The sequence below is a fragment of the Phoca vitulina genome, unplaced genomic scaffold, assembly GCF_004348235.1.
Source record: "Phoca vitulina isolate PV1807 unplaced genomic scaffold, GSC_HSeal_1.0 scaffold24, whole genome shotgun sequence".
Taxonomy (NCBI): Eukaryota; Metazoa; Chordata; class Mammalia; order Carnivora; family Phocidae; genus Phoca; species Phoca vitulina.
The window spans coordinates 11,328,564-11,350,402 of NW_022589727.1; the positions used below are offsets into that span (position 1 = coordinate 11,328,564).

Below are 21,839 nucleotides of genomic sequence, written 5' to 3' on the forward strand. Positions count from 1 at the left end.
AATTCAAGCAATTCCGTGACACGATAGTAGAATCCCTTTCATTCACTTCTACTTATGTAAAAGAACAATCTATAAAAAGGAACGCTAAGAACGGAAGCCAGTTTAAGACTCCATTTGGTAAGGAATTACTGGCTTCTCACCTCTGGGGCTACGAAGAAAACCTCCCGGCATAGTGAAATAAAGGACGCGGCTGCGGACGAAAGACTCAGACGTTTGCAAGCATACTCTTTCCCTGCGACCAACAAAAACGCAGTAGCGCGAGCTTTCCGTTACACTCGCGTTAATTGCGGCACATACATTTCTGCTCACTGGTTGAGTCCACGTTCGTTCGTGGTAGTCCGCTTCTAAAAGCATGGTTGTGTTCAAGCGATACCAGGCCGGCGCCACGGGAACCACTCTTCCGCGAGCAGGTGCCCCTTGCCGTTCTATCGGGAGCTCGGGAAGCAGAGCGAACAGCCACATTATTTCCCTATTGTTTCTAGGGAGAGCCTTTGGGGCTCCAAACAGACCCGGCTCGCGTGGAAGGCGAGCGAGCGCCCCCACCACTGTGACAGCCGGATCTCGAACGCCGACCTGTACGCGCGCCCCCAGCGGCTCTCTTGGCTTTGCCAATGGCCCGCCTGAAAACCAGGCCTAAAGTCGCGCGTCTCCTGTTTGGCTCCGCCCACCAAGTTGGTAGCCCCGCCCCTCCCCGTAGGGGCCCACCCACCCCACCATTTCCGGCACCAGTCTTCCCACCGGCCTCCGTCGCTCTTCACTTCCCTCTCCTCGCTCTTTCCCCCCGCCCCCATCGCCTCCTTTAATACCGTCACGTGAGGGGCGAGCGCGGGGCCTGCCGGGACGGGTACTGCCGGTGGGTCAGGGTTCGGCCTCGATATGGCGGTTCCGGTCGGGCAGTGACCAAGGTTTTGCCGTCGGGAGGATTAACTGGCGATTGTCGGCGTCTCCACTTATCGGGGTGGAATGCGAGGACGCCGGGGCGAGCCCTGAGGAGCGGCGGTGCCGGGGAGGGGTCGGTGTTGTGTGCCCGTGAGCCGAGGCAGCGGCGTCTGTTCCTTCTGTTGGTCTCAAGGCTTCAGTGCGGAGCCCCGCCCGGCCGGGCTAGGCCGGCGGGCGGCGGCAGTAGCTGCTGCAGCCGCAGGATCAGCCTCTGAGAGTGGGCCGGAGGGCGGGCGCCGCCGCTGCTTGTGCCGCGGCGATGGCCCAGTGTGTACAATCAGTGCAGGAGCTAATCCCGGACTCCTTCGTCCCCTGTGTCGCCGCTCTGTGCAGCGACGAAGCCGAGCGGCTCACTCGTCTCAATCACCTTAGCTTCGCGGAGTTGCTTAAGCCCTTCTCTCGCCTCACTTCGGAGGGTATGTGGTCTCCTCCCTTTTTCACTGTGCTCCCTCAAAGCCGGGCTGGGAGAAGGAAGTTGGGAGCGGGCAGGGAAGAAAAGGGCGATGTTTACATCTTGGAGCCGGTAGAGTGGCGTCTGGGGCTGGGGCCCCGCGGTGTCTCCGGCGGCGGCTGGGGGAGGGGCCATGAGTGAGGTTGTCAAGACAGCGCGGTCCTATCCAGTTTTTCTGGGCACTTTCCTTCTTCCCGGGACAAGCCGAGCTGCTTGGTAATTAGAGGAAAGAAAAACATGAGCCCCAGAGAAGGGCGTTGAGACGGTTTTCAACGGCCATAGGGAGGGAGTTAAAAAGTTGCAAGGCGGGTAAGGGTAGGAAGATTGCTGCCTCTTAAACCGATGAGGTCTTAGTAAAGAAGACGAATCATCTTCCTCTGGGTGTTAAACTGGACTTTCAAAGTTGTCTTGAATATTACATTCTTCGGGTAATGGGGTCTGTCTCTTTCTAAGCTTCTGTTTAGTTATTTCATGTATTTTCTTAGAAAATATAAACATTTTAGTAGGTATATAATATCTTATTTAACCTCTTCCCAAAAAATGTTATGAAAATAATAACTTGTAATAGCCTTTTGCTTGATGGACGAGGAAGTAAGGACAAGTTGTAATTAATCTAGATAGTTGGAGTTGAATAGATTTATAGGAATGGAAAACCCCTAAAATTTAGCTTTTCAGTTAAAAGTTTAATTAACAGGAGAAATGTGTCTTTTATTTAAGAGCTACCTGTTTTCTCCACCTTTAGGTTCTTTATTAGGGAGAAATAAGCATAGTAAAACTCCCGAGTATTTAACCAATAATATATCTGCCTTTGTGAACAGAACATAAAGTATAGGTGAAGTTCTTTGTTAAGGGCTGTATAAAATGAAGGGTTCTATAACAAGGCTGTGTCAAGCGAACGACTATGATGTTTATTTGGTTATGATGATTTCTCTACAAAAAGTGCTGTGCCATAAATTTATGTATTTACATGCCACAGGTGTGTATTCTTTGGGAGAATAGCTCCGTAAGTTCACTTTATTATTTAAAGGAGAGCAGGAGCTGTCCAAAAAAAGTTTGGGAACTCTTGGATTTCTTCAGCTTGTACCTTAGTGATCAATCTCAGCTCCTCCAGTGTTATACTAAATCAACAAGAACAACAAAGTGCCCTACATTCTTAAAGTCTTTTAAAAAATGTGAGAATCTGTTTGACTTTGATGTGTATGCCCTTTCCTGCTTTTTAATAAAGAATAATACTAATACCTGATACTTGCTGTATTTAGCTTTTCTCTTTTAGTCTCATTGAATAATATGAGGTAGCTAACTTACCACCATTTTAAATTTGAGGACATTGAAGCATAGAGATGTTAACTTGTCCACAGTCTTCCATGTGGGAAAGATTTAAAAACAGGCAGTGTGACTCAGGGTGTTCTTAGCTCATCTTATCTCCTCTCAATAGAATTGTTTATTCACACTAGAGAGCAGTGCTATCTAGTAGAAATAAAATGGGAGTCACATACACAATTTTAAATTATTTAGTAGTCACATTATAAAAAAAGTTAAACAGGTGAAATTAGTTTTAATATTTCCAAAATGTTAGCATTTCAACATGTAATCATTATAAAACATCTTTGTATTTTATATTCTTTTTCTGTTGCCAAGTCTTTGAACTTTGGTGCGCATTTAGACATTTATATTTTAGTTTGGACTAGACATTTCAATTGCCCAGTGACCACATCTGGCTTCTGCCTTCTGCATTGAATGGTGCAGTGAATAGGGGCTCACTTCAGTATTCTGATTTCCTTCTGTAAACTGCAAAAGATTTAGGGAAGAAATACAATGAATTGGACTTTCATCCTTGAGTAGACAGTTGGTGGAAAGGAAAAGTGCCAGCATTCCCTGTTGAGGAGGGGTGAGGTTAGAATGGCATGGGCAAAAGGTGTAAATTATGGTTGAGTGGTTGGGGAACAGTGAGGAAACTGTCCCTATCAGAGTACAGGATAGTAAGGGAAGATGCCTAGATGAGGGAGGGTCTTGAATTCTAGGAAAGGGATTTTGGATTTCATATCTAATGGTTAAGTGTATAGCAGTCATAGATTCTTGAGCAAGGGTATCAAATTGGGGAGATTAGAATTGTAAGGTTTATAAGGGTAAATAGGAGTTGATAACAATTTCAAAGTTAAAGATAATTAGGGCATAGAAATTTGGTGAAAAGGACTTAATTTTTCTGTGGTTTAATTTTTTGGCTGGTAAATAAATTTTGGGGTTCTTTGCCATCCAGAAAAGCCTACTTTTTTTTTTTGTCTCAAGTGTGGGGATTCCTCGAAGTTAGCTTATCTTTAGGCAGTGAGGCATGAGCATATAACTTCAGGCACATAATTTAAGAATACAACTAACCAAAACAGCTAAAATTTCCTTAGAAGGAGAAAGGAATGTTTAAAAAATGATTGGACTGCATTTCTGGCCTGCGGGTATTTGAGGTCAAAACTTGCTTTGACTACTGAGGTATCAACGTACACTGTTGAGTATTTCCAGGGGACTTTTTTTTTTTTTTTTTTAGATGTCAGTAGAGAAACACATGGTTTAAAACTGTACTGGGAGAGTTGAGAAAACAAATTTGAATACCATGCATGTGTAGTGCCTTAAAAATACAGTTTAGACCTGATGTATTAGGCAGTGGAGAACCATTCTAGATTCCTTGGATACATTTTTTTAAACCCAAGTATTTATATTAAATAACAGTAATTAGATATATTTTTATGATCATCATGCTAGATATATGTTTGAAACTTAAAGAATATATATTTGTCATTTCAACACAAAGTTTGTAATCATAATACTGCTTGAGAAATTTCCACTGGCCATCCATTCAAAGAGTAGTGGTGGTAGTATTACTTAACCAAACCTCACTGTATTGCTGCAATAGTGATAGTTCTTCAATAATTCTAAGCAGTTTTCAACACATCATTTAGACATTTATAAGACTTAAGAAAATTTAACTTAAACACCAACTTTTGAAAGTACTTGGTTTTTACTTTCAAAAGGTATATATTACTATTTTTAAATGGTTTAAATTTAAGGGTTTAAAAAGAATAGAATGTAATTTTTATGTAAATCTTGAATATTTTCTGAAGGACCTTTGAAGGATACTTACTGCCTCTTGTTTTCTTAAGTTTCTTTTAAAAAGTATTTCATCAAATTTTTTCATCAAGCTTAACTACTTCAAGTACCAAACTGGGTAAATTCAAGTCGTTTTCAAAATTTAGATATATATGTTGTTTGTGTCATTTTTGTACAAGTTATGATTTTTACCCAGCAATTGAGGTTTGCTTTATACAGTAAAGTTTCTTGTGCTAGGTAAAAACATAAAAAATATCATTATTACATTTTTCAAAATATGTTCCATAGAACACCCGATGTATTATACGTTCTCTGGAAATGAATTTTGTGATCAAATAAGTTTCCTTCAAATAGATGTGTTTGGGAGAATTACAGTGTCATTTAGCACATTAAAGGCTCTCGGAAGACCTGGTATAAAGAGACCTTTTAAAAACTTAATCCTATATTTCTCAAACTTACTTAAACCTGGAATCGATTTTTCTAAAACAACTCTTAACTAGCTTGAGGAAAAAGTATTCCATGGAACTGCACATACTAGGAAATGTTACTTCATAATAACAGTATTCAAGAAATTATATGGTAACTTATAAAAATAAGACAGTGGTAGAGCTGAATTTTATTTTGAAATTGAGATGTTATGTGATATATAAAGTCAGCTTTTGTGATGTTGTACTCTTAATTAAGCTGAGCTTTTCAATTTTTTGTGTGTGATTTTTTTAAGAGCATATCTCTTAATCATTCTTAGTTCTTATCTTCCTTTTTATTAGGTTAGTTTTGTGATACTCCCGTGTTTTACTTATCTATTGTTGTATAACAAATTACTCCAAAATTTAGCACCTTGGGGAAAAAAAAAAAGCATTTATTTAAAATCTTTCAGTTTCTCAGGAATCTGGGAGTGGCTTAGCTGGGTGGTTCTGGCTCAGGGTCTTTCTTGAGGTTGCAGTGGAACTGTCGGCAGAGACTATAGTCATCGGGCTGGAGGATCTGCTTCCAAGCTCACTCATGGGATTGTTGGCAAGTCTCATTTCCTCACTAGAAGTTGTCCCGAGACCTCTGTTCTGTGCCATGTAGGCCTCTCCACAGGCTCCCTGAGTGTCCCCATGGCGAGGCAGTTAGATTCTCTCAAAGGGAGTGATGAAAGAGAGAACCCAAGGTAAGAGCTGTACTCTTACAATGTTATTTCAGAAGTAATATGCCCTTGCTTTTGCTGTGTTCTACTGGTCACATATGCCAACCCTGGGATGTGGGAAGGGACTACACAAGAGTATGTATAACACAAAATATGGCATCATTGGGGACCATTTCAGAAGCTGGCTGCCACATCTGTTCATTCATTTCTGGATTTATTAGTAGGATTATCTAATAAATCACCTCTGAACATAGAATGTCTTTTTTTTTTTTTTTTTTTTTTTTTTTTTAATGTTCCTTTACCTTTTTTTTTAATGTACCTTTACCTTTTTTTTTTTAATGTACCTTTACCTTCTAACTCACAACCTCCCTCCCCAAACCAAAAGTCAGTGCTCTATGGACTGAGCCAGGCAGGTACCCCTAGAATGTCTTTTTTTGTGTTAACACTTAGGAATACTAAAAGATAATTAGCCAATTTAAAATTTTGAGAGACGTTTAATACACACATGGCTACTTCTGTTATTTAGCAATTATAGACCAACTTTAGGGAGAATACTTACTTAATATTTTCTTAAAATATCAGAAATACAACATGGTATTTTCATTTTTTTCATTTGCTCTATTTCATAGACTAGCTGAGAAGTTTAATTAGGGAGAGAGGCTTGTGTGTGTTTATTTAAATTAGAAAACAAACAATGAATTCAGAGAAGCGAATTTCCTACTACCCAGCTCCCCACTATGCAGAACCAACTAATATTAATCTTTATGTCATATTTACATTGTATTTTTTCCTTTAACAAGAAATCAAACATTATATGATTGAAGTCCCCTTTCCTACCTTCTTTCATTGTGGGCAATCATAATGGAATTTGCATGTATACTTTCTATATATGTATTTATTCTTATAAGTACACATATTTATACCATATATACTATTTTTAAAAGATTATTGTCTGTTTTTATTTTTATTATTATTATTATTTTATTTTATTTATTTTTTTTATTTGAGAGAGAGAGAATGAGAGAGAGAGCACATGAGAGGGGGGAGGGTCAGAGGGAGAAGCAGACTCCCTGCTGAGCAAGGAGCCCGATGCGGGACTCGATCCAGGGACTCCAGGATCATGACCTGAGCCGAAGGCAGTCGCTTAACCAACTGAGCCACCCAGGCGCCCAAGATTATTGTCTGTTTTTTAAAAGGAGGTATTGGGGTGGGAGAAGGGATCTGGGCATTACGGGTTTTTTGTTTTGTTTTTTTAAGTAGACTTTATTTTTTAGAGCAGTTTTATGTTCATAGCGAAATTGAGCAGAGAATACAGTTTCCATATACCTCATGTTCTGGCACATACGCAGCCTACCTACTATCAACATCCTGCACCGAGGTGGGCACTGACTTTTCTGATGGTGGAATAGGGCTGAGAATGCAGGCAGTACACTAGGAGAAGCAGAGGAAGCCCACATGCAGCACTTAATTTCCCTTTCTTCCCCTTTACTGTTTTCAGCAGTGATACCACAGATCTCACAGGTCACACTGCCCCACACTGGTCTGAGGGTGAGGTGAGAATTAGGGTTTTGGTATGGATGGGGATTGGTCCCTGGCAGGTCCAAACATAGGGGGAAGGAAAGGACCTACAAATAGGAAAATTGGGAGCAGTAGCATTGTGGGAGGTTAGACTGTCTAGCTAGCCCTTTTGGTGTATAAGGAAGTATTCTAAGTCAGTTGTATTTCTGGAAGACTGTTCCATTTGGAATTTCTGCTTTTTTCTTTTTTTAAGATTTTATTTATTTGACAGAGAGAACAAGCAGGGGGAACAGCAGGCAGAGGGAGCGGGAGAAAGCAGGCTCCCTGCTGAGCAGGGAGCCCAATGTGGGGCTCGGTTCCAGGACCCTGGGATCATGACCTGAGCCGAAGGCAGATGCTCAACTGACTGAGCTACCCAGGCGACCCCCCTTTTTAAAAAAAAATTTTTTTTTTTAAAGATTTTATTTATTTATTTGACAGAGAGGGCGCACAAGCAAGGGCAGCAGCAAGCAGAGGGAGAGGGAGAAGCAGGCTCTGACGTGGGGCTTGATCCCAGGACCCCGGGATCATGACCTGAGCCGAAGGCAGACGCTTAACTGACTGGGCCAACTAGGCGCCCCCCAAATAATTAATTAATTAATTAATTAGACAGAGAAAGAGCACGAGCAGGGGGGAGGGGCTGAGGGAGAGGGAGCTCCCCGCTGAGCAAGGAGTTGGATATGGGACTTGATCCTAGGACCATGGGATCATGCCCTGAGCCTAAGGCAGATGGCAGATGCTTAACTGACTGAGCCACCCAGGTGCCCCCTCTGTTTTCTGATTTGAGCATTCTTTTTGTGAAGTATTAACCCAATTGTTTATTGTTGTTGTTATAGTTGGGTTGTTATGCATTGTGTAGAATTAATTTCAAGTTTTTTTCCTTTTTTTTTTTTTTTTTAAAGTTCATATGAGAGATCCTAATAATCAGCTTCATGTAATCAAAAATCTGAAGATAGCAGTAAGCAACATTATCACCCAACCACCCCAGCCTGGAGCCATTCGGAAGCTTTTGAATGATGTTGTTTCTGGCAGTCAGCCTGCGGAAGGATTAGTAGCTAATGTGATTACAGCAGGAGATTATGACCTCAACATCAGTGGTATGTAATAAGTTTTATTATTTAAGTAAAGTTTTCTTTTGTTAGAAAAAGCGGTTCTGTATCTTGGAAATCATTCAACAAACACTTAAATGCCTACTGGGTGCTAGGGGCTGGGAATACAGTTGTGGAAAAAACAGTCCTTGTTTTTATGGAGGTTACAGTCAAGTAGGCAGCCAACTATGAACTTCATGATTTCATTTTATATTTTTATAATGAAAATGTTTTTGTAGTTCTCCTTGTAAAGTTAATAGAAGGCTCCATGAGGGCAGGAACTTAGGCTCTTTATTTTCTTTCCAGTGCTTAAAGTAATGTCTAAAACATAAGCATAATAAATATTTCTTGAATGAAAGAACTAGCAGTAGACAAAAAACATTTTTTTTGTGACATAAGTAATACTAAAATAAAGAACATTAAGTTTATTTTACTTTTTATCCAGCTTAGTGTTAAGTTGAAGAAATTTTTATAACATATGAGTCTATATTTAATCTTTTTAAAGTGTTTATTAATCTGATTTAAATGGTAAATGTTTTCTTAATAAGATTGGTAGGTGAAATATATTAATATGTAAAATGAGTTGGCAATGTTTGGTGTGACTCTTTTCTAGTATGAAAAAGGCTAGAGAAATGGAATAGACTTTTAGAGGAAAAGATTAAAAGTACATCATCTAATCAGGATATTTCAGCAACCTAATAAAATAATCTTTTTAGGTTGGTATAATTTATAATCTAATTATTTTAGCACCTGCTTGCATTTCCTTAAACATTCAAAGAGAATTTAAGTGGTATCTTTTAGGTCGTAAAGTTAGTTGGTCGCACTTGTATAGCTAGAAACGTTTGTAGAATTATTTTGTTTAGATATCTTTCTATGTTATTAGCTTTAATTCCAGCAAAAGTTAATTTGATTATTTTAAGTTTAGAATATTATGGTTATCTTTTACATATTAAAAGAATCTGAATTTCAGGTTACGTATTTGAGCAGTTCCTGGCATAATATGTTTTAACACAAGACAAATTTTTGGATATTTCTGGGAGTAAGTGTTGGAATTTGAACTATTGTTTCCCTGTCACCATGGAAAATTCATGTTGAAATGTGAAGGACAATAAATGCCAGAGTGTCCAAGTTTTTATACTACTGTAGTCATTAGTTAATTGGATAATTTGAATAAGTCACTTATTCAGACTTGGTTTCATTTTTTAATAACAAGAGAATTTATTTAGATTCTTTCTTAAGGCCTTTCCTAGAACTTTAATCCTGTGATTCTGTTTCATAGGGTCTTTAACACTTTCGTGATTCTTGCAACAAATATTTATTGATTTCCTACTATATGCCTTGCTTCGCAATAATAGAGATGAATAAGACGTTGTATGAGTTCATAATCTGGTGGGGAGATAAACATCTAAATCAGTAATGGTAATACATTCTAATTTACAATATCTTATAATCATAATACATTATGACAGGGATGTGGCATATCTGATATGCCAGAGTGCTAAGGGGGCACAGAGCGGGATTAACTATCATATTCAAAAAACAAAAATTTTTTTTCTATACTGCAAATATCTTCCTAACCTCTAAAGCCCACAGTACCTTTTACTTTAAAAAAATTTATCAAAATGATATGTGCACATAGATAAAATGCTGAAAAGACTTGTGCTCCCTAAGTCTCTGCCCCACCAATTCTTTTTTTAAAGATTTTATTATTTGTTTGACAGAGACAGCATAAGCAGGGGGAGCTGCAGGCAGAGGGAGAGGGAGGAGCAGGCTCCCCACTGAGCAGGGTGCCTGATGCGGAACTCCATCCCAGGACCTTGGGATCATGACCTGAGCCGAAGGCAGATGCTTAACCGACTGAGCCACCCAGGTGTCCCTGCTCCACCAATTCTTTTAGTGGTTTCCTCTGGTATTTAGTTAAGCATTTTTTGTTTTGTTTTGTTTTTAAGATTTATTTATTTATTTGAGAGAGAGAGAGAGAGAGAGAGAGAGAGAGAGCAGGGGAAGGGGCAGAGGGGGAGGGAGAGAGAATCTCAAGCAGGTTCCACACCCAGTGCAGAGCCCAGTGTGGTGCTCAATGCAGGGCTTGATCTCACAAACCCTGAAAGCATGACCTGAGCTGAAATCAAGAATTGGATGCTTAACCGACTGAGCCACCCAAGTGTCCCTTTGTTTAGTGTTTTTAGGTACTATTTCTATATGGCTGGCTATGGCTTAATCAATTTTAAATTTTATTTATTGATTTTTCATTATAATTGATGAAGATTTTTTTTTAAAGTTTTTGTTCTTTTTTTTTTTTAAAAGATTTTAGTTATTTTTGCAAGAGAGATTGAGAGAGAGAAAAAGAGGGAGAGAGAGCACGAGTGTGGGGAGGGACAGAGGGAGAAGCCGACTCCCCACTGAGCAGGGAGCCTGACACGGACTCGATCCCAGGACCCTGGGATCATGACCTGAACCAAAGGCAGACGCTTAACCATCTGAGCCACCCAGGTGCCCTATAATTGATGAAGATTTAGCTTAATTATTCCCTCTTGTCCTTTCCCCATCTTCCTAATGTAGTTTTCAAAATTTTTGGTTAAGAATGCTGCAGTCTCGGGTCAAAATGGCGAGCAGGCCTGCTGTTGTAGCATCAAGCTGATGGCTGGAGGGTATTCGAAAGTGGTACTACAGTGCTGCAGGGTTCAATAAACTGGGGTTAATGAGAGATGATACAATATATGAGAATGATGATGTGAAAGAGGCCATAAGAAGGCTTCCTGAGAACCTTTAGAACGACAGGATGTTTCACATTAAGAGGGCACTGGACCTGACCATGAGGCATCAGATCTTGCCTAAAGAGCAGTGGACAAAATATGAGGAGGATAAATTCTACCTTAAACCATATCTGAAAGAAGTTATTTGGGAAGGAAAAGAGAAAGAAGAATGGGCAAAGAAATAACATGGAGTTGAAATCTGTGGTTGCAGCTGCCCTCAAATATTTTTAAGAAGTTGAATAAACCTGAAATATACAATTTAGAACTAAAGGGGCTGCAAATGTATTACTTTAAATAAATGTCTATTGTGATTATTAAAACAAAAATTTGGTTAATATTCACTGTTTACAGTATTAAGATTAAACATTCGCTTCTTTATTTCAAAGCCAAATATTGGGCTCAGTTTGTTCTTATCACTTTGTTTTTTTAGGACTTAGTAATTGCCTTTTTTTTTTTTTTAAGTAAACTAGGCCCAACGTGGGGCTTGAACTTAGACCCTGAGATCAAGAGTCACGTGCTCTACAGACAGAGCCAGCCAGGTACCCATAATTATTATTTATTAGAGAGAGAGAGAGGATAAGCAGGGGGAATGGCAGGCAGAGGGAGAGGGAGAAACAGGTTCCCTGCTGAGCAGGCAGTCCGATGGGGAGCTCAATCCCAGGATCCTGGGATCATGACCTGAGCTGAAGGCAGACACTTAACTGACTGAGCCATCCTGCTCAGCGGAGAGCCTGCTTCTCCCTCTGCTCGCGTGCTTGTTCTCTCTCTCAGGGTCATAAAGTGGAGCCATGCTCAGGGTGCAGTCTGCCAGGATGCAGTCTGCTTGGGATTCTCTCTCTCTCTCTCCCTCCCTGCTCTGCACATGCTCTCTTTCTCCCTCTCAAGTAAAAATAAATATATGAAATCTTAACAAACACACACACACACACACACACCGGAGAGCACCTCATAGTAATATATAAAGATTTTCTCTCTCTCCATCTCCCTCCCTGCTCTGCACATGCTCTCTTTCTCTCTCTCAAATAAAAATAAATATGTGAAATCTTAACACACACACACACACACACACACACACACCGGAGAGCACCTCATAGTAATATACAAAGATTTTCTCTCTCTCCCTTTCCCTCCCTGCTCTGCACATGCTCTCTTTCTCTCTTTCAAATAAAAATAAATATATGAAATCTTCACACACACACACACACACACACACACACACACACCACACACCCCCCCTCCCCGGAGAGCATCTCATAGTAATATATAAAGATTTTCTCCCTTCTTATACAGCTGCATGGTGCATCCTTTAATGGATGTGCCATATTTTATTTCACCAGTCCCCTCCTGATGAGCATATGGGATTTGTAGTCTTTTATTACAGATAGTGTTTCACTGAATAGCCATTTTGGAAGATTTAATTTGTTTATTCAGAACTCCTCAAAAAAACCCGAAAAACTCCTCAACCTCATCATGAAACAAACACCTTTTTATATATCTACAACTTTTATTACAGATAGTGTTTCACTGGATAGCCATTTTGGAAGATTTAATTTGTTTTTTCAGAACTCCTCAAAAAAACCCCAGAAACTCCTCAACCTCATCATGAAACAAACACCTTTTTATATATCTACAACTTACCTATTACTTGTTAATTTGAAGCAGCAGCAAAGCAGCAAAGTAACTAAAAAAATAAAGTAGATAGAGAACATTTCCCCATATCTGTAAAGATTCCTTCCTATTTAACCAAATTTTCTTGTCCTTGGTGCTGAGTGAAAATATACAATAATTTTCTAGACAGACTAATTTGCACTGATTTGGGGGGGAAGATATAGGATATTGGTTGGTTAGAAAATTGGTTTTTGTAACAGAGACTAGTATTGTCATTTATTCTCCAATTTTTGCCACTTTTCATATAGATTATAATATTTCTGGGAATGCTTTTTCTCTCATAGCAGTGAACATGAAATGGTTACAGTGATAGCCCTCCTAAACAATATATGAGTTATTCTCATAAGGTATTTGTTGGAGTGAAAATTTTATATATATATATATATATGGCACCAGGTTAGATATTACTATTTGGTCAAGATGAATGGTTCTTTTTCCCCTTTACCTTCCAGTTGGTTAATGTAGTATTATAATGTGAACAAAGTATATTTGCTGTTTTCAGTGATTAAGATGAAAGGTTTGGTAATCAGCATAAATAGCTGGGAATGGAATGTCTTTTATTTATTTATTTATTTGACAGAGAGAGACACAGCGAGAGAGGGAACACAAGCAGGGGGAGTGGGAGAGGGAGAAGTAGACTTCCCGCCGAGCAGGGAGCCCGATGTGGGGCTTGATCCCAGGACCCTGGGACCATGACCTGAGCCGAAGGCAGACGCTTAATGACTGAGCCACCCAGGGGCCTGGAATGGAGTGTCTTTTAGTAAAATTGATTTAGATAATCTTTTTAAACCTTGTGAAATGACCAGTCTAATGACTTAACTTTAAGTAAGTTTAAAAAAAAAAAAAATTGTAGAATGCTTAGCATGGAACAAGAGAGGTTTGACATTTTAAGGATTGCATTATATACATTTATTAAAAAGTGAAAATACACCTCTTTATATTTGATTATATAAGGTAAGTATAGTTTGAAATTTCATTTAAAGAGGTTTTGTTATTGTTATACTCAAGTAATCAAATTATAAGGTAGAGGCTGTCAATCTTAACCACTATTGACATTCTGAACCAAATAATTCTTTTTTGTGGGGAGCTGTCTTGGTCTTTTCATTGTAGGATGTTTTGCATCATTTCTGATGTATTTCCCTAGAAGCCAGTAGCACCTGTCTCCATCCCTAGTTGTGACAACCCAAAATATCTCCAGACATTGCCAAATATTTCCTGGGGGTCAAAATCACTCTTGGTTGAGAAAACATTGCTTTGAAATGATATTTATGAAGAAGAGCCACTTGTGACAACGTGACTAGTGGCAGAGGCACAAAACTTTAGTTCTAGAATCTTTTTACTCATATAGGTAATATTTAACGGATGAATAGGTAAGTAGGTTCTGGGATCATTGTATAGGTTTAGGAATAAGTCAGTTTTATTTTTGCAAATATGTATATATGTAAACCTTAAAGAAGAGGTGAAATCTTAAAGAAGAGGTGAAAAATTTTTATATCTTTAAGTACAAGTGAAAAGTGCTTATTTACTGCTGGGAATTATCTTTCACACCTTTTACGAGTATGGACTTAAAATATTGTCTGTTGTAGATTGATTCTATTGAGGAATTTTAACTATTTTATATATTGTTCATTTTAGCTACTACTCCATGGTTTGAGTCTTATAGAGAGACCTTTCTTCAGTCGATGCCAGCATCAGATCATGAATTTCTGAACCACTATTTAGCCTGTATCCTTTGACCTTTGCGTTTTCTTAAAATGAAATGTTTTGGAAGTTATCAATCTCAGAAATAGTTCTACGAAGGCAAAATTATTGAGAGGATATGGAGAATGGAGAAATTATTTTTTATTGATGATGCTTCAAGATTTTGTCATTGTTGTTTTGTTAAATGGCACTCTAGATACAAGACTGGTTGCAAGAAGTTAATTTTTTAGTACAAAGTAAGAATACTTTTCTCCAGCTCAAATATTCCACATTTAATAAGTTTCTAAGCCATTTTACAAAGAGGAAAGGTAAACTGTCAGTGTTAACTGCTTTTGCTGATTGCCTCAAAATTAATTGCTTATGCAGAAACTCATATTTAAAGATAGTTTTCCATTTTTTTAGTAACCTGTTTTATAGCTGTTAACCTCTTCTGACCATTATGGCTTTTTAGTTTTCTTAATGAAGTTGCAGAGAGAAGTTAAGAGGTAGGATAGATATGAAATTGCAGTGAGATGGATTGGGGAGGAACAGGATTCAGCAGAGTTGTTGAGGATGTTGATGTATAATTTTGATACTGTTTATTTTTATGTTCATGGATTCCTTTATATATGTAAATGACCTAAAAAACTGTTAACAAAAAACTAAGATTTAAAACCTTGAATTATTTGGAAATGTTGGAGGAATTACTTTGTGTTTGCGGTGAAAATCTATGAAATCAGACTTTTTTTAGCTTGAAAAATCTTAAAGTTTTATTTTAATAGGATAAATATCCTATTAAGGATAAGTGATAATTACCTTAATTAAGTGATAATACCTTAATATGGTTTATAAGGTATGTTGGTAGCATCATCTAGTGAAGCTGAACCTGTGGAACAGTTTTCAAAGTTATCACAAGAACAGCATCGAATTCAGCACAACAGTGACTATTCCTACCCCAAGTGGTTTATACCAAATACCCTTAAATATTATGTACTTTTACATGATGTAAGTGCAGGAGATGAACAGAGGTAAGCTTTATTTTTTTAATTTAAAATTTTCCCTGTTAAATGACTAAACATTAGTTTGGACATGGCTTGTTTAAATTTTAGATGTATTTTTTATCTAAGAAAGTAAAAGCTTATTAATAAAACATTTAACTATATCTTTTATTCCTGAGTTATATTTGACAACAGAGTCATTTTATGTTAGATTTCATGTGCATATCCAAACTTCCCTTTCGCTATATATCTCTGTTACTACAATGTTTGTACAAAAGTGCCTGCCATTTTACACCTATAGGTCTTAGCTGTTGTTTCTTACTTTAAATTATTTCCAATGTTTTTCTTTTCTCCTTCCCAGCTTTTCTTTTACTTTTCACTTCTTGACTGTTTTTTAAAGACACTTCTTTTTTTACTCTTCACCCTCTTGTCACTTTATATTTTTAGCCTTGATATTTTCACGGTCTCAGAAACATCGAGACATTTCTTTCTTACGTGCCCTTTAATAATCATTATTAGTGAGTTGCCATAGTCCTTTTATCTTTGGAACAAATGATTAACTTATCTTTAAAAATAAGTCTTGAAAAATAAGATAACATAAAATGCAGTTTTATTTTTATGGTTTTGGAGTTTATTTTGACTTTTGATTCAAGATGTGGATCAAATTAATTTTTTGTTTCAAACTGTCACTGTGATTTCTCAATGCCATTTAGGAAATGCAGTCAAATAATTGTTTCTTGCCGTTGTTCTGAGCACATACCATTATCTTTTAAATAAATATTCCTTTCTTTTTATTTTTTTTATTCTTTTTTTTTAAAGATTTTATTTTTAAGTAATCTCTACACCCAGTGTGGGGCTTGAACTTACAACCCTGAGATCAAGAGTCCCATGCTCTGGGGCACCTGGGTGGCTCAGTCGGTTAAGCATCTGCCTTACACTCAGGTCATGATCCCAGGGTCCTGGGGTTGAGCCCCACATCAGGCTCCCTGCTCAGTGAGGAGCCTGCTTCTCCCTCCTCCCTCTGCTGCTCCCTCTGCTTGTGCTCTCTCTCTGTCAAATAAATAAATAAAATCTTAAAAAAAAAAAACAGTTGCCTGCTCTACTGAACCAGCCAGGCACCCCATAAATTTTCCTGTATAACCAAAAAATTTTTCTGAGGAATAATTATTATTTGGGATTTTTTGAAATCATAAATAGTCTGTAGCCTGTGGATAAGGTATACCGTATAAATAGAAATAATTTGAACTGGCTATTAAAATTAATTTCTATCAGTTGAATATGGTATATATCTTTCATACTGAATATTTGTAACTGGGATATTTAAGTAATTCAGGTATTAGATCAGTTGTTAGTATGTTTAGCAGTATCATTGGTAAAGTGAGCAGTTTATTGTACTTAAGTGTATATACATATATACACATACTTGTATCTGTTTATACAAATTTATAACTTTTATTTATCCAGTCTTTTTTTTTTTTTTAAGATTTTATTTATTTATTTGATAGAGACACAGTGAGAGAGGAAACATAAGCGGGGGGAATGGGAGAGGGAGAAGCAGGCTTCCTGCTGAGCAGGGAGCCCGATGCGGGGCTCGATCCCAGGACCCTGGGATCATGACCTGAGCCGAAGGCAGATGCCCAACGACTGAGCCACCCAGGTGCCCCTATTTATCCAGTCTTAATTTTATAGTGTATAAATATGAATTAATAGTTTGTCACGCCTGCTATTTGTGTGGTACTATTTTTTACATTTGAATACGATATAAGATTTCTGGGTTTGGGTTTTTTTTTTTTTTTTTTTGCACTAGATGGCTAACTAAAAAGATACCATTTAAATTAGGTTAGCTCTATGTACTAAAATTTCATTTTTCATCAGAATATGATGTTTGGTTCTTAGGCTGTCTTATCACTTGAATTATCTTTTTACCTACCAACTAGCGTAGTTTAGTTAAAGTATGGAAATAAAAATGCTTTTTGTTGCATCTGAGATGTAACTCATGGATCTGGCTATTATAAATTTTGCAAGAAAAAAGGGTGGATTTTATGCAATAAAAACCTTGGCTGCTCTTCAATTTTCTCTCTTTTTCTTCCTTTGAACTGTGTCCCTTTGAAGACAAGGGAAGGGTAAACTGTGGCAGTGAAAGATGTTTTTGAAGTTTTGGGGTGCTATACTTTTCTGTTTAGCCCTTACTTTTTTTTATAAATGTTTGTTATTTAAGATGGAATTTCCAAAAGTTTACTTCCCAAAACCTGGTTGTCATAGTTGAAAGAGTTCCTGATCTATAAGTTTGAAGCCATTCTTTGGAAATTCACAGCGGACATTATTTGCAAATGGAAGGCTTGGACGTGGTCTCCTGGCTTTGTTTACTGTGGTTCTCCAACTAGTTTGACCACCAGTACCCTCTCTTTGAATAATGTAGGAGTATCTTGCAAAATTTTATTCCATGAAGCACATTTTGATAACTGTTTTTTTTTTAAAGATTTTATTTATTTGAGAGAGAGAGAGAATGAGAGAGAGCACAAGAGCAGGGAGGGTCAGAAGGAGAAGCAGACTCCCTATGTGGGACTCGATCCCAGGACTCCAGGATCATGACCTGAGCCAAAGGCAGTCGCTTAACCAATGAGCCACCCAGGCGCCCTTGGTAACTCTGTTTTAAGGTGATATCCAAGCTAGCTAAATTTCAGTTAGGATCATGATCTTTGTTTTAATTTTTTTACTACTTTATCTCTGATTTTCTGTTCTGCCTTTTTTGGGGATTATTTTTACATTATTTTACTATCTGTTATTGCTTAAGGTATGCTCTCCATTTACTACAAACTTTTTTTCCATTTTTTATTTTAGAGCTGAATCAATTTATGAAGAAATGAAACAGAAATATGGAACTCAGGGTTGCTATTTACTTAAAATTAATTCTCGAACATCTAATCGAGCATCAGATGAACAGATACCAGATCCTTGGAGTCAGTATCTCCAGAAAAATAGTATTCAAAACCAGGTATATGTAAAAAACAACAATGAAGCAAACCACAAAAGCTGTATTTCAGTTTTATGACATAATGATATCACTGTAGAATTTTTTTTATGTCTTCATCGAACTAGTAGAATTGTTAATATTTGTTTTGTGGAATCTGGCTAGTTCTGATCCATCAGCATGTGAGCTCTTAATTCAGTGGTTTAACACTGTTTTAACTAATACGTAATCCCTTATGCGTACTCCTTCCAGGTATATAACATCAGTGTTACTTGATCTTTTCTTAAAAGATGAAAAGTAAATTACCTAAGAATTGAATTGGATTGGCTAGACATGTAGCAAATAGAATTTTTTACTTGTACATTTAATTCCTTATGAATGCTTACAGTCAATTCTTTATTATCCACATGCTCTGGGGTTGCCTTCCTTCATTTTCAACATGCTGTTCTTATGGCCACCTTTTGGAGCTCATACTTTTTAGGTGGGTGGGCTTTTTTCCCTAACTTTCCTTTGATTTCCTTTCCTTCTGAATTTTCAGGAAGTGTTGTTTCTTCCTAATTTGCTCCTTTCTTAATCTAGAATTCTAGACTAATGTTAATTGTTGTCTATGGGTTGAAGTGGGTAGGTATAAGTTTTCATGGTCTGTCAAACTTTTTAGATAGAATTGTATGCCACTTGGTAGTAGTCAGGTGCCAATTTCCCATGCTTAGTTCAGATAATCAAGAGTTGACTGTTTTCTGTATAGAAGGGGGATTTTGTAAGTAAATAGAAAATGTATTTGTATTTTGTACATTTAAACTACATGTGTACTTTGTGATATTTTTTAAAATATCAATTATAGTTTATGTAATTTTGGATGTCCTAATATAAATATTGTTTAATAATCTGTTTATTTGCCTTATTTTTCTATTTTACATATGGAATTTTTGATCCAGATATAGTGCTATGCTGATATTTACTTTAAGATAATGCTGGGGGAAAGTGAGGAAAAAAAGAACCAGTTGAATAGGAAGGAGTTTTATTTTAAAATATGGTCTTTCCGGGCCACACTCAGAATAGGAACAATATTGAAAAAAAGAATTTTGAGTCCAGTCATCCTAAGGAAGGGAAGCATAAGTCATATTGTCCAATTTGAGAACTTTTAACAGAAGACAGAAGTATCAGAAATTCTATAGCTAGAAGCCTAGGATTGGAGGATAGTTTTAAAGCTTATCAAATCTAACCCCCTAATCTAATACTTTTAATTTCCTTTACCTAATGAATAACCTCATCTAGTACTCACTCTCTTAAGTGACCTGTTCCATGTCTGAACAGCTGGAGGATCAACCAAAAATCATCTCCCTTTGCTTGTACTCATTGGTCCTTTGGGACCAGTTTTTCATTTAGTCAACTTTCAAAATATAGTTCCCATGTCCCCTTTTATATTTTTTCTAGGCTAACTATACCTAGTTTTTTCAACTCTTTCTTGAATGGTGGTTTCAGACTGTTTCTTGTCCTAATCACTTTTATCCTGTTAAGTTCCAGCTTATATATTTCTCTGAAAGCAAGACACTCAGAATAGTACCTCAGATTTACTACTCTCACAGAGTAGTCTGGGTATTTATTTATTTATTTATTTATTTTTCGTCGGCTGGGTATTTTTATTTTAAGTTTTTTTGTTGACTGAGAAACCAGCGCCTTTGTACAAATATCACTTTGGATATTTTAACACACTATGATGTATTCAGAATTACTCCAGCCTATTAACACTGTATCCATGACCCAGGAGATTACATACCATCCCTCTTATTTTCCCCTTCCTGACTAGTAGTCCATCTCTCTTTGCATTTATTTACTTCAGACACTTCTACAGGTATTAGTTTGGGCATGTACTTACCATATGTAAACAGGAAAACTGAGCTAGAGATCATTTGAAGTCAGAAGAATTAGGGTAGTAGATTGAATGTGAAAAGGAAGTTAGGAATATAGGAGGTGTGGATTGGAATGATAAGATAGATGGAAGAAGTTAAGAATTTGGAGGACTGGAAAGAAAGTGTCTTGCTAAAACAAATAAATGAGGCTTAGAGTTAGCAGAAGTTGTTGATGGATTTGGTGGTATCTTAAACATGATTAATTAACTATAACTGCTAATGCTTTTTTATTTTATTTTGATAGGAATCATATGAAGATGGCCCTTGTACTATAACTTCAAATAAGAGTTCTGATAGTAACTTGCTTTCATTGGATGGATTAGATAACGAAGTCAAAGGTCTTGATATACTTTCTCTAAGTTTCTCTTTTGATTGGAAATATGCACTGTTCTCAAAGCATGCTAATCCTTACAGATAAAAGATGAGGGAAATTTTCATAATAAAAAAAATGAGCAGATTAGCTTTTCCTTTGAAGAATTTTTTGGATCATTTGAGTTTGAGTTTTTTTGACATTTAAAAATTTATAAGAGTAATATAACATATTTCTTTTATTTATTTATTTATTTTTTTAATTTTTTTAAGATTTTATTTATTTATTTGACAGAGACATAGCGAGAGAGGGAACACGAGCAGGGGGAGTGGGAAAGGGAGAAGCAGGCTTCCCGCTGAGCAGGGAGCCCGATGTGGGGCTCGATCCCAGGACCCTGGGATCATGACCTGAGCCGAAGGCAGACGCTTAACGACTGAGCCACCCAGGCGCCCCTCATATTTCTTTTAAATAATTTGTAGAAAGCAAGGGGGAAGATACTGTGTGCAGCATTAATTATTCCCATAGTTGACATGATTTTGAGAGCTTTATTTCTGTATTTTAAATACAGTTTTGATAGTGACAGCTCTAAAATTTCTTTTGTTAAAAATTTTTATTAGCTGTGTTATTTTAAAATGACTCTATTATTTTAACACTGTATTTTTCTTTTATTTACATGAATCTTTAAATTTCTATTATGTGTAACAAGGATTAACCCAAGTTCTATAATTTTAGGAGGGAAAATGTTAATGTTATTGTATCTTAGACTTATAAGATATACAGAAAGATAAAGGGTTCCAACATTGTTCTTTTTTTTCTTTAGCAGTATGGTAGTAATATCACAATTTTCTGTTGCATTCTGAGAGTAAAAGAAAGATCTGTTTTTCAGTAGATGGCTTACCAAATAACTTTAGAGCTCATCCACTTCAGTTGGACTCATCCAGTGACCCTTCTAACAGCATTGATGGCCCAGATCATGTAAAATCTGCTTCATCATTACATGAAACAAAGAAAGCAAATACTGGAATTATTCATGGTGCATGTTTAACTCTTACTGATCATGATAGAATTCGACAGTTTATACAGGAGTTCACGTTTCGGGGCCTTTTGCCCCATATAGAGAAAACAATTCGGCAATTAAATGATCAGGTAAGCTTTAATTATTTGGATTAGTATTTTTAAAATTTCAGCGAAGAGTTAACTTGGGAATATAGTAGTGTAAGGTATTTACTAGGATTTATTGGTGTCACTGTTAGTGATGAAATTTTGTTAAATCCTGGAAGGTACCTATT

The 21,839-nt window shown here is 37.1% G+C and overlaps 1 protein-coding gene and 1 pseudogene across 3 annotated transcripts in view; both read left to right on the plus strand.

Annotated features, from left to right (window-relative positions):
• The first annotated feature begins 755 nt into the window (after positions 1–755).
• Positions 756–21,839, plus strand: part of TRAPPC8 (trafficking protein particle complex 8) — an 83,366-nt gene continuing 62,282 nt past the window's right edge. For all 3 annotated transcript variants that reach the window (XM_032421184.1, XM_032421185.1, XM_032421186.1), the window contains exons 1-7: positions 756–1,355; positions 8,075–8,269; positions 14,317–14,406; positions 15,215–15,389; positions 18,201–18,354; positions 20,485–20,578; positions 21,440–21,696. In XM_032421184.1, the coding sequence (XP_032277075.1) occupies positions 1,199–1,355; positions 8,075–8,269; positions 14,317–14,406; positions 15,215–15,389; positions 18,201–18,354; positions 20,485–20,578; positions 21,440–21,696 (1,122 nt within the window). In that variant the 5' untranslated portion in view covers positions 756–1,198. The remainder of the gene's footprint in view (positions 1,356–8,074; positions 8,270–14,316; positions 14,407–15,214; positions 15,390–18,200; positions 18,355–20,484; positions 20,579–21,439; positions 21,697–21,839) is intronic.
• LOC116642712 lies at positions 10,772–11,449 on the plus strand (annotated as a pseudogene).